This window comes from Megachile rotundata, chromosome 8, assembly GCF_050947335.1.
Source record: "Megachile rotundata isolate GNS110a chromosome 8, iyMegRotu1, whole genome shotgun sequence".
Lineage (NCBI taxonomy): Eukaryota > Metazoa > Arthropoda > Insecta > Hymenoptera > Megachilidae > Megachile > Megachile rotundata.
This window is the reverse complement of record NC_134990.1, coordinates 15,935,914-15,948,491: the sequence shown is the minus strand read 5'-3', so window position 1 is coordinate 15,948,491 and position 12,578 is coordinate 15,935,914. Positions and strand designations below refer to the sequence as shown.

The window sequence follows — 12,578 nt, the reverse complement described above, 5'->3', positions numbered from 1 at the left end:
AACGACGAAGCGATCGAGCCGCGAGTACGCGCTCACGCACGATTGAACGAGATTTCGAGAACGATCGGTGATACGGGAAACGAGTTTCGAGGATCGATCAAAGTGGAAGAACCGTGGATCGCGCGCGAAACGACCGATCGGTGGTGCACGCTACGCGATTCGGACAAATACCTATAAATCGAAACGAGAAGAAGAAGTCGGACAGGCCGTACGCGAGTCGGAGAGAAGCTGCTCCGACGAATTCGAGAAGAGAGAAGCAGAGAAGAGGAAGAGACGAAAAAGAAGAACAACAGAGGTGTACCGAAGGAAAGAGTTTCATGAGCCAGCAAATAGCGGTAGGCAGCAGCAGCAGCAGCAGCAGCAGCAGGCCCGGCAAGTCGAAGCAGGTGGCGAGTAACTGACGTTGCCCGCCGCCCACGTCGAGCGAGGATCGTTGTCCTTAGGACGATCCTGGGCTAAGAAGAGCACGATACAGCGGGTAGCAAGGTAGAAAGGAACGGCGGCGAGCGCGGAAGTGTGCCGGCCGTCGAGCTGCTTACCGAAAGGGTTGCGAAAAAGCGGGCAAGCTGCGCCGGAAGGGGGTAGCCCGGGCTTCTCGCGAAGGCCTCAAAATTTCGGACGCGACGGCGGCCCTGGACCTACGTGCCCAGACGCAAGCCCAATCCGACTTTGGCTTGGACCACCACCAGCAACAGCATCACCATCAGCAGCAGCAGCCGCAACAACAGCAGCAGCAGCAGCAGCCGCACCAACAACAACAACAACAGCAGCAGCAGCAGCAGCAACAACAGCAGCAGCAGCAGCAACAGCATCACCATCATCATCAACAACAACAAGCACAGCATCATCAACAGCAGCAAGGGCAAAACCCAGAGTCGCGTCCTCACCATCACCTTCAGCAGCAGCATCATCATCAGCATCACCCCGGAAATCATCTCCACTCTGGCGATTCGGGGGGTGGGATAGGAGGTGGAGGAGGTGGCGGTGGAGCCGTTGGAGGTGGCGGTGGTGGTGGCGGTGGCGGCGGCGGCGGCGGCGGCGGAAACGCCGGCGGTGGAAGCGGCGGTGGTGTTGCTGGTGTTGGTGGAGGTGGAACGGTCGGGAACGAGTCGCTCGATCCGACGAGATCCATCAAAATCCAGGAAGAGGACGACGAAGACATTACCGAGAGGGAGGACGAGGAGGAGGACGAGGATCCTTGTAGCTCGCCCGAACCTGACCTCGACAACGAACCTGAACCGATGGAGGTCCAATCGTCGGCCGTCACGGCGGCCGCGAACCTTCACGTGTTGCGGCAACACGTCTTCAAGATGTCCGACTATTGGCAACAACCGCAACGGGGCCCGCCTCAGCATTCGCCGGGGATACAACATAGCCCTATCTCCAATTCGACTCAGCAGCAACAACACCAGCAGCAAGTGCAACAGATGCACAGTCCTCTCGGCCAACAGCAACAACAGCAACACCAGCAGCAGCAAACGAACGTGTCGCAGGTACAGCAGACCGGTAACTCGGGATTAGGACAGACCGCCAGTCCGCAACAACAGATGCAACAACAACAGCACGCGATGTCGATGAGCCAACAAACGGCTCAAGGAGCGCAGCATCAGTCGTCTCCGGCGCCGACCACGCCGTCGCCGCAGGCGGATCACCAGGGTGCGATCGCGTCCAGCATGGCCCAAAGCCTGCACAGTCTGGCGCAAGCACAGCAGACGATGTCGCAGGCCCCGAGTCCGTCGCTGGCTGTTCAGGCGGTCCAGGCGGCACAGGCGGCCCAGGCGCTCAACCAGAACTTGGGACAGGCGCTGACACAGGCCCTCACGCAGAACATGCAACAGAACCTCGGGCAAACTTTGCAACACAATCTCGCGCAAAGTCTCACGCCGAGTTTGTCGCCGCAGCAACAACAACAGCTGCTCAATCAGCCGCAAAATCTTAGCCAAGCTAGTCAGAACCTGCAGCAGAACATTCAGAGTCAGGCGCAAAACTTGTCGCAAACGCTGCAACAACAGGCGCAAAATTTGACCCAGAACCTCGGTCAGAGTCTTAGCCAGCAGGCGCTGCAACAACAGGCGGCACAAAACCTCACGCAAAATTTGCAGCAGCAGGCTCAGAATCTGACGCAGAACCTGCAACAACAGGCGCTCAACATGACCGGTGGCATCGCTCAGAACGGTGCCCTCGCCGGGATGAACATGTCGACCAACCAGCAACAAAACTCTCAGAACTCGATGCTGAGTCCGGGCGCTACCAGTCAGGACTCCCACGACACCAGCCTGACGGAGAAACTCGTCAACGAGCTGCAGGTGAGCTTTACCGTTTCTTCGCGTTAACCAGCTTTTCCTTTCTTTCCGTCGCTGCTGTTATTATTATTTTCATTTTTTTCTTTTCATCTCGGTTACGCTTCTCTTCTCCGTAGCGACGGAGAGAACAGATAAATAACTGGGACGAGGCGACCGCGATAAAAGTGCATAATGCGTCGATAAATAGGGTCATTCGCTTAGGCCGACCGACGCCGGACAATACTTTGAAACGCGTTCCGCGAACGAAGAAAAATGCTGGCCGCGTTATCGCGTTTCCCGAACCGTTGTCTTCCACGTGTTGTTCCGGCTGGAATTATCGCCTCGCGTCTCGCGAACTCTAGATATCCGGATAGATAGGGGGGGAAAAAAAGAGCAAAAAGCATAGCGAAAGCATCGAGACGACAGCGAGGATGATCGCGTCGCGTCGCGTCAGGGACGAAAGAAAAAGCTGGCAAAACGTCCGTATCGGCTTAACCGGATGACATTCTATAAATCGCGTTACATCGTCGACGATTTCGCTGACTGTTCGAATGTACGACTGTGCCGAGATACACTGACCATGGTTCACGCACATCGGAATACGTTGACTTACCACATCGCGTACTCGGACTCGGCGCGTACCCGCTCGCGTACACGTAAATATACACGTACACGCGCGTGCGACGGAACGAGCGAGAGAGAGGAAGAGCGAGGGCGAGCGAGGGCGAGAGAGGGAGAGGGAGAGCGAGAGAGAGTGAATGTGCACGCGCGCAACCAGCCAGCCAGCCAGCCACGCACGCACACGTTCGAGTCACGGGGCCACAAATGCAAACGCGGCCCACGCACACCGATGCGACCAGATGCAGATACGTCGCCTCTCGGGGTTCTTGACCCGCGCAACACAGATAATACTATACGCATACGTCATACGGTACGCCGAGAAGATGTTCTCGAGAAAATATCGCGGCGTGCTTCTGCGATGCCACAGTCCGCGAGCTTCGATACGAGGAAACTAAGTAAATATATCCCCGCGGATCCGCTTCGTTCTCGCACGCTAATAGGAACCCGAACTCTTCGTATCTCTTATTTTTCCTTTCTTACTCTTTTCGTTTTGTTTCGCGAGATTTTCCGCGAGCGCAAGCCGATTCGACGAAAGCGACGAAAACTTAACGATACTAAAGAAAGAGAGGAGGCTTTCGAGGAATCACGGCGTGCACGAACGGAAAATTCGTCGAAATTTTCTGAGACAGATCGATTGCACGAGCGATCCGTTTCCGAGCGGTCAGGAAAGAAAGCGATTTTGTAGTATTGCCGGTTAGAAGAAAGACCAAAGGAAAGTAAACTAACAAGAGCCTCCTGTGTCTTGCCCGATAGTCTCGTGCCTCTGCGGCGGGACTTGGAGGTGCAGGAGGCGCCGGCGGAGGCGGAGGAATGGGCAACATCAGCGAACGCACCCTCGAGGAATGCTGGTCCACCCTGCAACGAGTGAGTTGAACACTCAACCCGTTCAAGATCCCCTTATTATTTCTCTTCCTCGTCATACACGGCTTCCTGTTACTTATCACTTTTTTTCCGCCATTTCGTTCAGGCTCCATGTCGACATTTTTTTTCTCACACGTACCTCCCGCACGTTTTATGTAGCGATCTTTGGTTACCTCATTTTCGTTTCGATTCAATTTCCTCCCGGAGAGCGCGGGATGTTATCGCATCGTTTTCCCCTCATTTTTACGTTGTGGTTCCTTTTTTCTGTCACGGCTGGCATGCTCTACGTGCGTGTATGCGCTTGTTTATCGTTTCTTTTCTAACGTTTTTCCCGTTTACTTTAACGTCACGAGGTAATGACGACTCGGATCGTGCACCTCGAACGTGCACCTCGAACGAGTCGATCTCGTCTCGATCGTCGACGCGTCTGACCGCCGTAGCGGTTCGAGAACGATCCTGCGACCGGACTGAACGATCAGCGGAAAATTTTCGTAACGGAGACGCCGCGTCTCGAGGAACGGTACCTTGTCGCCGGCTCGCGGGACAATACCGCGTTTAATTGTTCCATACGCGTATTCCACGCACGACGTAACCGATTTAATGGGACAGTCCGTCACGATCGAGGGTACCGGTCTTCGCGTATATGGCGCTGTCCTTTCGCGAGGCAGCTCCGAAATGAAGGGAAAGGAAGCACCGCTAACGAGCCGTGAATCCAGTTGGACTATCGTTCTCGAAAGAACGAAACGTTCGACGAAACCGTAAACGAACAAAGAGAGACAGAGAGAAGGGTAGGGGGAGAAAAGAGGAGAGCAGGTAGAACCAGGGAGCAAAGAGAGGAAAGGCTCGCGAAAACTTTTAAATTCTCGTCCCGAGTACGAAACAACAATTTGTTTCGCTAAGTAGCCGCAGCTTTCTTTTGTTTTTGCCACTTCTTTTATTCTCGCCAACTACTCTGCGAGGGTTGCGAAGAAACGGGCCGGGCGGAGGGGGCGGTGGTAAATGGAAAGGTGGAAAATAGGTGGTCGGAAGCTGTTCCACCTCCCCCTCGTCCATCGCCACCTTGAAAGCGAGTCACCGCGAAAGACGAGGCGAAACTTTCGGAAAATCGCAAAAACGCCGCGCGATGGCAAAGTTTTCGCGTTTTGCCGGGATTTAATTAAAACGTTCGCCTCCTTTGTGGAGCTGCTCTGCCCGCGAATCTCCGAAAGAGTTCCGTTAATCCTTACTAGCGATAAAATATTAGCTCTCGAATCGCGGCAAAGTATCGACTACGGACGATTCGAATAGTAAACGTTACCGTGGGAAAACAAAGGGCAGAAAAGGAAATGAAAAGTCGAAAACATTAATGCCGTGCAACGTTGTATAAACACTCGTCGGCCGAGTGATTCTCATGGTTGTCGATCAGGGAGGAGAGAGCGCTTTTGTTCTTTCACCGGCTCGAAAATTAAAATCCAATTATTTCGACACCTCTGCTCGACGACCCTCCGGGCGATTCAAATGAATTTTTTGCGCCAACTCTTTCCCTCTAAATCTCTCGTTCAACCCCGGCTTTAAACCGGTTCGACGTCGCTGCACAGCCACCGTGGGCTTACCCTTGACCGATTCTCTCGATTTTGAATCGACGACAGCTGCGAGAACCGGAACTGCCACGGAGAAAAGAACAAGACGAGGGGAGAAAGTCGTAGAACGCAAAATTTTGTAAGAATTACGATAACTTCGATGGATCGCAGCGAGATTGATCGCGAAAGCTTGAGAGAGATTCTGTGAAAGAATGGGAATGAAGAAAAGATTCGAACGGATACGTTTCTCACGTTCGGTCCCCTTGAGCGCAAGTTTTTTGCCTTCGACCCCGAGGTTCCATCGTATTATTTAAGTAACGGTGTTCGCGCACGTGCCATTGTTTCACTAACCCTTCTATACTATTACGAATAAGGGCGGAGAGGAGAAAGGGAGCTTTCTCCGTTTCGAGTCGAAGAAGAAAACGCGAAGGATGAAAGACGGAAGAAGGCCGGGCGAGAGAGAGGGGAACGGAACTTCCGTGCCTCGTAGCCGTTATGGCGAAGGCAAAATTACGACATCTCAAGTCCAGGGGCAACCATGCCCCGTCCAGAACGCGGTACAAACTTTCTTGGCTTTTCAGTAATTTTCTATGATTTTCAGATCGCATGATCGCTAACAATAACGCCGGCCCCGTGCCGGCTGTTAAGATCCTTGTAATCGAATTGTTCGATCTTCGGCGAAACCGTGAGCGAATCCGTTCGAGACTAATATAGAAAGAGAAGCGATATTCCAGGAAGATGTTCACCGCGAGTTCGGTCATCGTCTTTACTTCGAAATTATCGGGACAATTCGGTGCTACGACTCGGTCGACGAAAGCACGAAGGTATACGCGTTACAAAGTCGTGTGTCGGCGAAACGTACAGCTACTCGCGGCATGGCGTACGGTTCTTTCTTCCTTTTCTTTTTTCGCCTTCGTGGTCGTTCGCTCGCGCGGTTCCGCCATGGCCTACCCCAAGCGGTCGACGAGAAAAAGAAGGAGAAAAAGAAGGAGAGCGAGAGAAAGAGCGCGAGCTGCGGAAAGCGCGGGACGGAGAACGCGCCCACACACGATCGCCGAGAGTTGCAACGTGGATGAACGCGAGAGACGAACTGCACGCGCGAGCAAGATGGAACGCCGCGGCGTGACGGAGAGAGGAAAAAGGGAGGGCGAGAGCTGCACGGAACATAGTTTATTCTTTGTGTCGCGCGTATGGCTACGCGCTTTTTTTTTATCGTTCGTTGACTCCGCGCCGTTTTGCACTCGCGTTCGTCACATCGCTCTTTCCACGATAAGATTACGTACAGGGGCGGTGGTCATGCACCGCGTTCGTGCGTTCCGAAACATCCGTAACGCTTTTCCCTCGGGAGATCTTCGACTTGTCGCGATTACCGATTCGACCTCGATCCGATAGATTCGTATCGTGGAATCGCGAGACGACGCGACGCGTCAACCGTAACACCTAATCGTATATTCGTCAACTCTCTTCGCGCTGCTCGTGTACCGTTTTCGTTAACTCCTGCGCGCTCATCCCGTTAACCGCGTTAATTGTTAGCTCCCCGTGAGACGATCGGAAGAAATTCGGAATAATCGCGGAAAAGGCGAACGGAGGAGAAACTCGTAGGTTCGTGCAGAGTCGAGAAATCTCAGCGGCCGGTCACGAGAGAGACCGCGCGCGTATCCCAGAACCTTTCCTCTCCTCTGGTTGGAGCTGCCGCGGCAAAAGATCGTTGCCCTTCTAAATATAAGTTTGCAAAATCGAACAGCAAAACTGTGGAGTTTTGCCGTGGTCTGTGCGGCTCTGTGTGTATATTGCCGGTAGATCAGCTCCCTTCTTCTTCTCCTTCTTCTTCCCTTCTTCTTCTTCTTCTTCGTCGTCTTTTTTTCCTTCTTCGCTGACTACACGCCGCTCTCGCGCTCCTCTTTCTAGCGCGTCGCTTGGTCCTCCTCCGCCAGAGCGTATCCTCCGTCGACTCTCTCTCCTACTCCCTCGAGTCTTCGCCCATATCCACCACCTTCTTCGGACCCCCTCTTCGGCTCCCTCCGACGCCGATCCCCACTGCAACTTCGTGACCTCGAAGGCCTGCGAATCCGCTCTTTCGTTCGCGTTGACTTTCGGACAAAATTCGCCCGCTCCCCTGCCGAACGTAGTCGTAGGTCAGGATCCGGCCGGACCACGACTGCTGCTCGCCGACTCGCCGCGCCGACCAGGAACCGGAAGATCATCCGGAGATCCCTTCTCTCGGAACGACCTAAGCTTTCGATCCGTTTAACTTCATCTTTTCCGTTTCTAACTCGATCGGGTAATCGTCGAGGTAATCGATTCGAGGATTTAGCCAAGGCGACGGAGTAATTCGCGAGAGTTGGCGACGCTCGAAACGACGGAGATAAAAAAATCCGACCGCGTGGAAAAAATAACCGGGGAGGAATCTGGGTCAGCGGAGCCGTGCAATCGCGACGCGCCAATGTCAGTCGCGTAGATCGCAAGGCCAAAAGAAAATCGTCAACAGCGACGAGCGTTCGACGCGAATCGATCGCCGGAAGAATGATCGGTGAAGAATTCCGGAGCTCGTTTTCTCGAGGAACGCGTTCGTCGCGCGAATCGGATGAAAGAGCAACGAGCGCTTGTACAGTACGCGCGTTGTAGCGGCGAGCGGTCGGCGTCATCGTCATCGTCATCTCGTGCATGCGTGGGTGAATAGCCTGGCCAGTCTCGAGCAACACGGGCGAGACGGAAAGACGAGAGCGTTTCGTGGAGGGACACGGAGAGAGAGGGGAGGTGGTACAAGCACCGAGAGAGAGAGACAGAGAGAGAAAGAGAAAGCGAGCAAGTCGGGAGGATCGAGAAGTTCTCTGAAAAGAAAGACGGCGAGCATCGCGAAGCAAAGTAGGGGCACGGCGAGAAAGAGACGCTCGCTACCACCGTGCGCAACGGCTCCGAATTCGTTTGTTCTTTCCGTCCTGGGATTTCGAAGCTTTTCCCCGAGTCGCAAGAACTTCGCTCGTTCTATTAGGCTCGTTCGATTAGGTCGGGACGCGTCGAGGTCTACCGAACGAGACAGATTCCGTTTAAGATTCGATCGGGGTTGTTTCGTGAAAGGGGTATAGATCTCGCGGTCCGTTTCGACGTAGGTAAAACGTAGGCGAATCGCGTTAGCGGGATAGCAAAGGCGCACGACCCCACTCCGAAGTCTCGTGGATCCGCTCTGGTAGCTTCTCGAGGCGAGTATTCTACCTTCGGACCTTCGCGCCAGTGTCCCCCACCGGTCGGTATCCGGCCAATCGGCCGCGAGGACGCCGGCGTGAAGCCTACGCGACGGCGGGCAGGCCGATTCTCGCCGGCGCCCCAGCATTTTATACGGAAAAGACTCTTTAACGAAGCACAAGGTGCGCACGCACGACCAACTTCACGCGACACCACGCGCGCACCGCGTCACACGCACACGGGGAGGCGAGAGTGCGACGAAGACGACCGCGACCACGACCGCGACCACGACCACCGTCGTCGCCGACAACGAGACACGCGCCGAGAGACGAACACCGAGACGAAGACGTTCGACTAGGACCGGTGACAGCGACGACGTTTCTCGTATCTCGTCCTCTTTCTACGATCCATCCTCCCCCTATCGACGCGATACTTTTTACCAGTGACGCGAGTCGCAAACATCGTAGAGAACGACGACGTCGAGAGAGCAGCGCCGGTGAAGCCGCGTGAAACGTGTTAATTCGATCGGTGATCGGGGCCGGTGAAAGCTCGCGAACGCGCCGCGTCGCGCCGCGCCGCGCAGCGCGGAACCGTACGGAGGACCGCAGGGATCATCGATTTGGATCGAGATCGTTCGATGTATCGCGAGGAGAGCATCGAGGAAGACACCAGCACGTCAGAGTCTCGCGTCGCGTCGCCACGAAAAACCACGCAGGATGAGTGACAACGTGCGCGACATTGACAGCTGACAGCGCGCGAGGAATCCTCTCCGTCTCTCCTCTACGCGCTGCTTTCCTTTTCTCGTCCTGTGCCCTCGTCCTCTCCTCGTCTTCCGTCCAAGCGTTCCCTTCTTGCTCCTATCCGCGTCAACCTAGCTCCCTTCGTTCCGCATCTTCTTCGTCATTCTCCTCCGCCCGTGCTTCGCCGCCCCCACCAGTAAGCGACCGCGCCGCGAAGTGCCGAACGATGAACTCGGGCAACAGTGTGCCATATTTTGTGATCTTTTTACCTAGCTCCTACCACCGCGTTTTAACTGTGATCCACCTACTCTAGAGAACCGTGCACGAGAGAGGTAAGGAGACCATACTTGTACTCTTTAACCGTTCGCCTCTACTTTACTACCTTAAGCCGCTATTTTCTTCCGTGCCCTGAAAGAGAAAGAGAGTTTCCACGTGCGTTCACCGGGGGTTCACCGCGATCGAGAAGCGTCCTTCCGCGGAATCGCGTAAGCCGGTTACGCGCGCATTCCAGAACGAGGACGACGCGCTCCTTCGAGCGCGAAACACCGTCAACTGGATCGACTCCGAGTCAACGTATCGCGCCGGAGAAAGATCCTTTCGTCTCCCCCAGAGCGGGAGAAACGCACGCTCTCTCGGCCGCGCTCTCTCCAAATCCCTTCGAGTTCGCGTTACCAAACCTTTCGGTTTCTTCCGTTATCTCTCCCGATAGGCACAACGTCTCTCGACACGGTTTCCCCTCGATCCGAAACGTCGATGGACGCGCTTCCATCGATCCGTAAACGGGAAAGGAGCATTCGATCGAATCGGAGCACCGATCCGAATCGACCGTGTCTCCGGAGATTCGGTCGCGACTACTCTTTTTCGGCCAGCACCGATCGTGTTCGCGAGCTACGGGCCGAGCCACGACCTACTCTAACCGAACCACTGATCGGCCTCCCGTTCGGTCTCCACCGCTCGCCCCTCGCCTCGCCGAGAAACTTATACCGAACAGTTTCGTACGCCTCTCTCCCGTGCACGTAGAACGCGCGCCACGGCATTTTTCAGCGGGCTCGAGAGCTCCACGGTCGCGAGAAAAGCGATTCTAAGACGGAGAAACGCGCCGTTTGCATGTGCCTCGGAGAAAGAACGAGAAAGAGAGATAGCAGGGGCAGGGACAGAAGGGGGCGGGAGAGAGAGCTTGCTTCTAGAAGAGGGACGGACGGCGAGCGAGAGGGAGACGGAAACAGGCTGTTCGAAGGAAAAGAACAGATAAACGGAGATAGATAGCGCGTATGCAGATCGCGGCGGAGAGCTCAAAGAAAAATTCCTTCAGCGGCAAAAACTCGACCCTTTGGTCGTGCGAGCCGTGGGAAATTTCGTTGCTCGTTTTCGAGGGGAGCGTTTCGAATCGCGGCGAGCGCAAAAACGGGCCGGCGAGTTTCTCTAATCGCGAATCGTTCTCGCGATCGACGTTTTCCGAACCGACGAGTTCGTCCAGTATTTTTTGCTCTTTTTTCGATTCGAGTTCAACGGACTCGTCGGCTGACCACGAGGAGGTGGGACACGGGTTTGAGAAATGTCAAGAAACGCAGGCACCGTCGCGAAGCGGGTCGCAGGGCACGAGAGAGCGCAGAGAACGAGCAGGCGAATGCGAGAAGAGAAAGAGAAAGAGTCGGAGAGACGGGGACGAAGACGGAGAACAGTTAAGACAGCCCGACAGATAGAAAAGGAGGAAAGGGAGGGAGAAAGAAATAAAGAAAGAAAGAAAGGAAGAAAGAGCCGAGGAGATCCACCAGACGTGGCAACGGCGCAAATGCAGAATGCACGCTGACATAAAACATACATATATGCAGGATGCAGCGTGCAGCATCCAGGCCTTCTCTTCTAGGAGTGCTGCGAACGTACCGAGACGCGGCAAACTCCCTCGAAACGGTGTTCCCGATCTCGAGTACCGATGACGCACCGCGGTGCGCGAAAGATCGATGCGAATCGATCCGGTAAACGTCCGTGCCGGAAGAAATAAAAACGAGGTCGGCGACGTAAATCGAAGGATTTACCGAGGGAGCAGACCGAATGAGCCTATTCTACTTCGAGCGGTCCGATATTTTCGGCTTCGAACCCCTTTCTTTTATCTCCGAGCGTGGCCGACCGAACGAGGGACGAACGAAGAGAGGGAACGCATCGTGGCTGCTGAACCTGACCTCCGACAATACGCCGGCGTCGCCGGCATTCCGCCCAAGCCTCCGCCAAGCGACTCGCAATCGGCCCCTCTTTCTTTCTTCTCTCCCGAGTCATCTCGTGCCCGTTATTAAAATAAATTAAAGATCGCGAGAGCCTGTCACGAGTCTCGATTCTTCCCACTTCGACGATCCTCTCGGCCTGAAAAATACACGGAAAACAATTAGAGTGGAGAAAATTTCGCGAAAACTTTGAGCAACCGGTCGCTCGAATCGAAGGACATCAACTTGTTTGTCCTTCGCTCGTGATTTGTACGCAGTTACGCGAACGCTTCAGGGTCGTCTCCGGTGTCGGGAATTCAGCAATCGGTCGTACACTCGGTCAAGGTTGTCCCATTATCGTCGCGTTAATACCTCGCTGATCCAACGATACCCCGGTGGACGCTTTCCTCTGTCCATCCTGAAAACATCATCGAGTTAGACGATCCAGCGCTTAAAGCGATTCGCGTCGAGTAGCGAACGAGAAGGTGGCGGTGGCGGCGGCGAAAGGAATTATATTCCACGGATTGTAGCGGCGGTACTGACCGCGGACAAACCCGTTCATATTGTCTTACCTTGCCGCAGCCGCGGCCGCGACCGCGGCCAGGTTCGCAGTGTCTGCGCGTCGGCGTGTCGACTGTTAGCATACGCGTGATACGATAAAAAAAAATAGCGTGACGCGAACGCAAGGTTACTGCCACAAGACGGTGCACGGTGATACGCACTACCCCACCAAGGCGAGCCAGCGTCTCTCGCGGTCGTCTCGAAAAGAGCCTCGTTTCGTCGGAAACGAACGACCGAGATAATCCGGGAACGGAGAGAAAATCGGTTTCCGCCAAAAGTTACGAACAATGCGATTCGACGAACGCAGGAACGCGTTTATAGTCGTTCGTTCCCTAGTCTCCGAGATTGTGGTTCCGTAACAGGCTGTCGGAGTAGCGCAACCCAAAGAGCGCAAAAAGAACGAGAAGAGAAGAGAACAACGAGACTGAACGAAAACGGAGAGAGAAGGGAAGGAAAAGAGAACCGGCGCGTAATCCGACACGTTCTTACGTAGACGTAGCTGGATCTTAAATTCGATACGCGCGCCTTTTTTCTCCGCGACGATTCCGTCCGATTCTTTCGATCGATAATTAT

At 54.6% G+C, this 12,578-nt stretch overlaps 1 protein-coding gene across 5 annotated transcripts in view; it reads left to right on the top strand.

Annotated features, from left to right (window-relative positions):
* Nucleotides 1-1,241: 1,241 nt before the first annotated feature.
* Nucleotides 1,242-12,578, top strand: part of dati (zinc finger protein datilografo) — a 59,387-nt gene continuing 48,050 nt past the window's right edge. For all 5 annotated transcript variants that reach the window (XM_076534803.1, XM_076534804.1, XM_076534806.1 and 2 more), the window contains exons 1-2: nucleotides 1,242-2,306; nucleotides 3,657-3,767. In XM_076534803.1, the coding sequence (XP_076390918.1) occupies nucleotides 1,242-2,306; nucleotides 3,657-3,767 (1,176 nt within the window). The remainder of the gene's footprint in view (nucleotides 2,307-3,656; nucleotides 3,768-12,578) is intronic.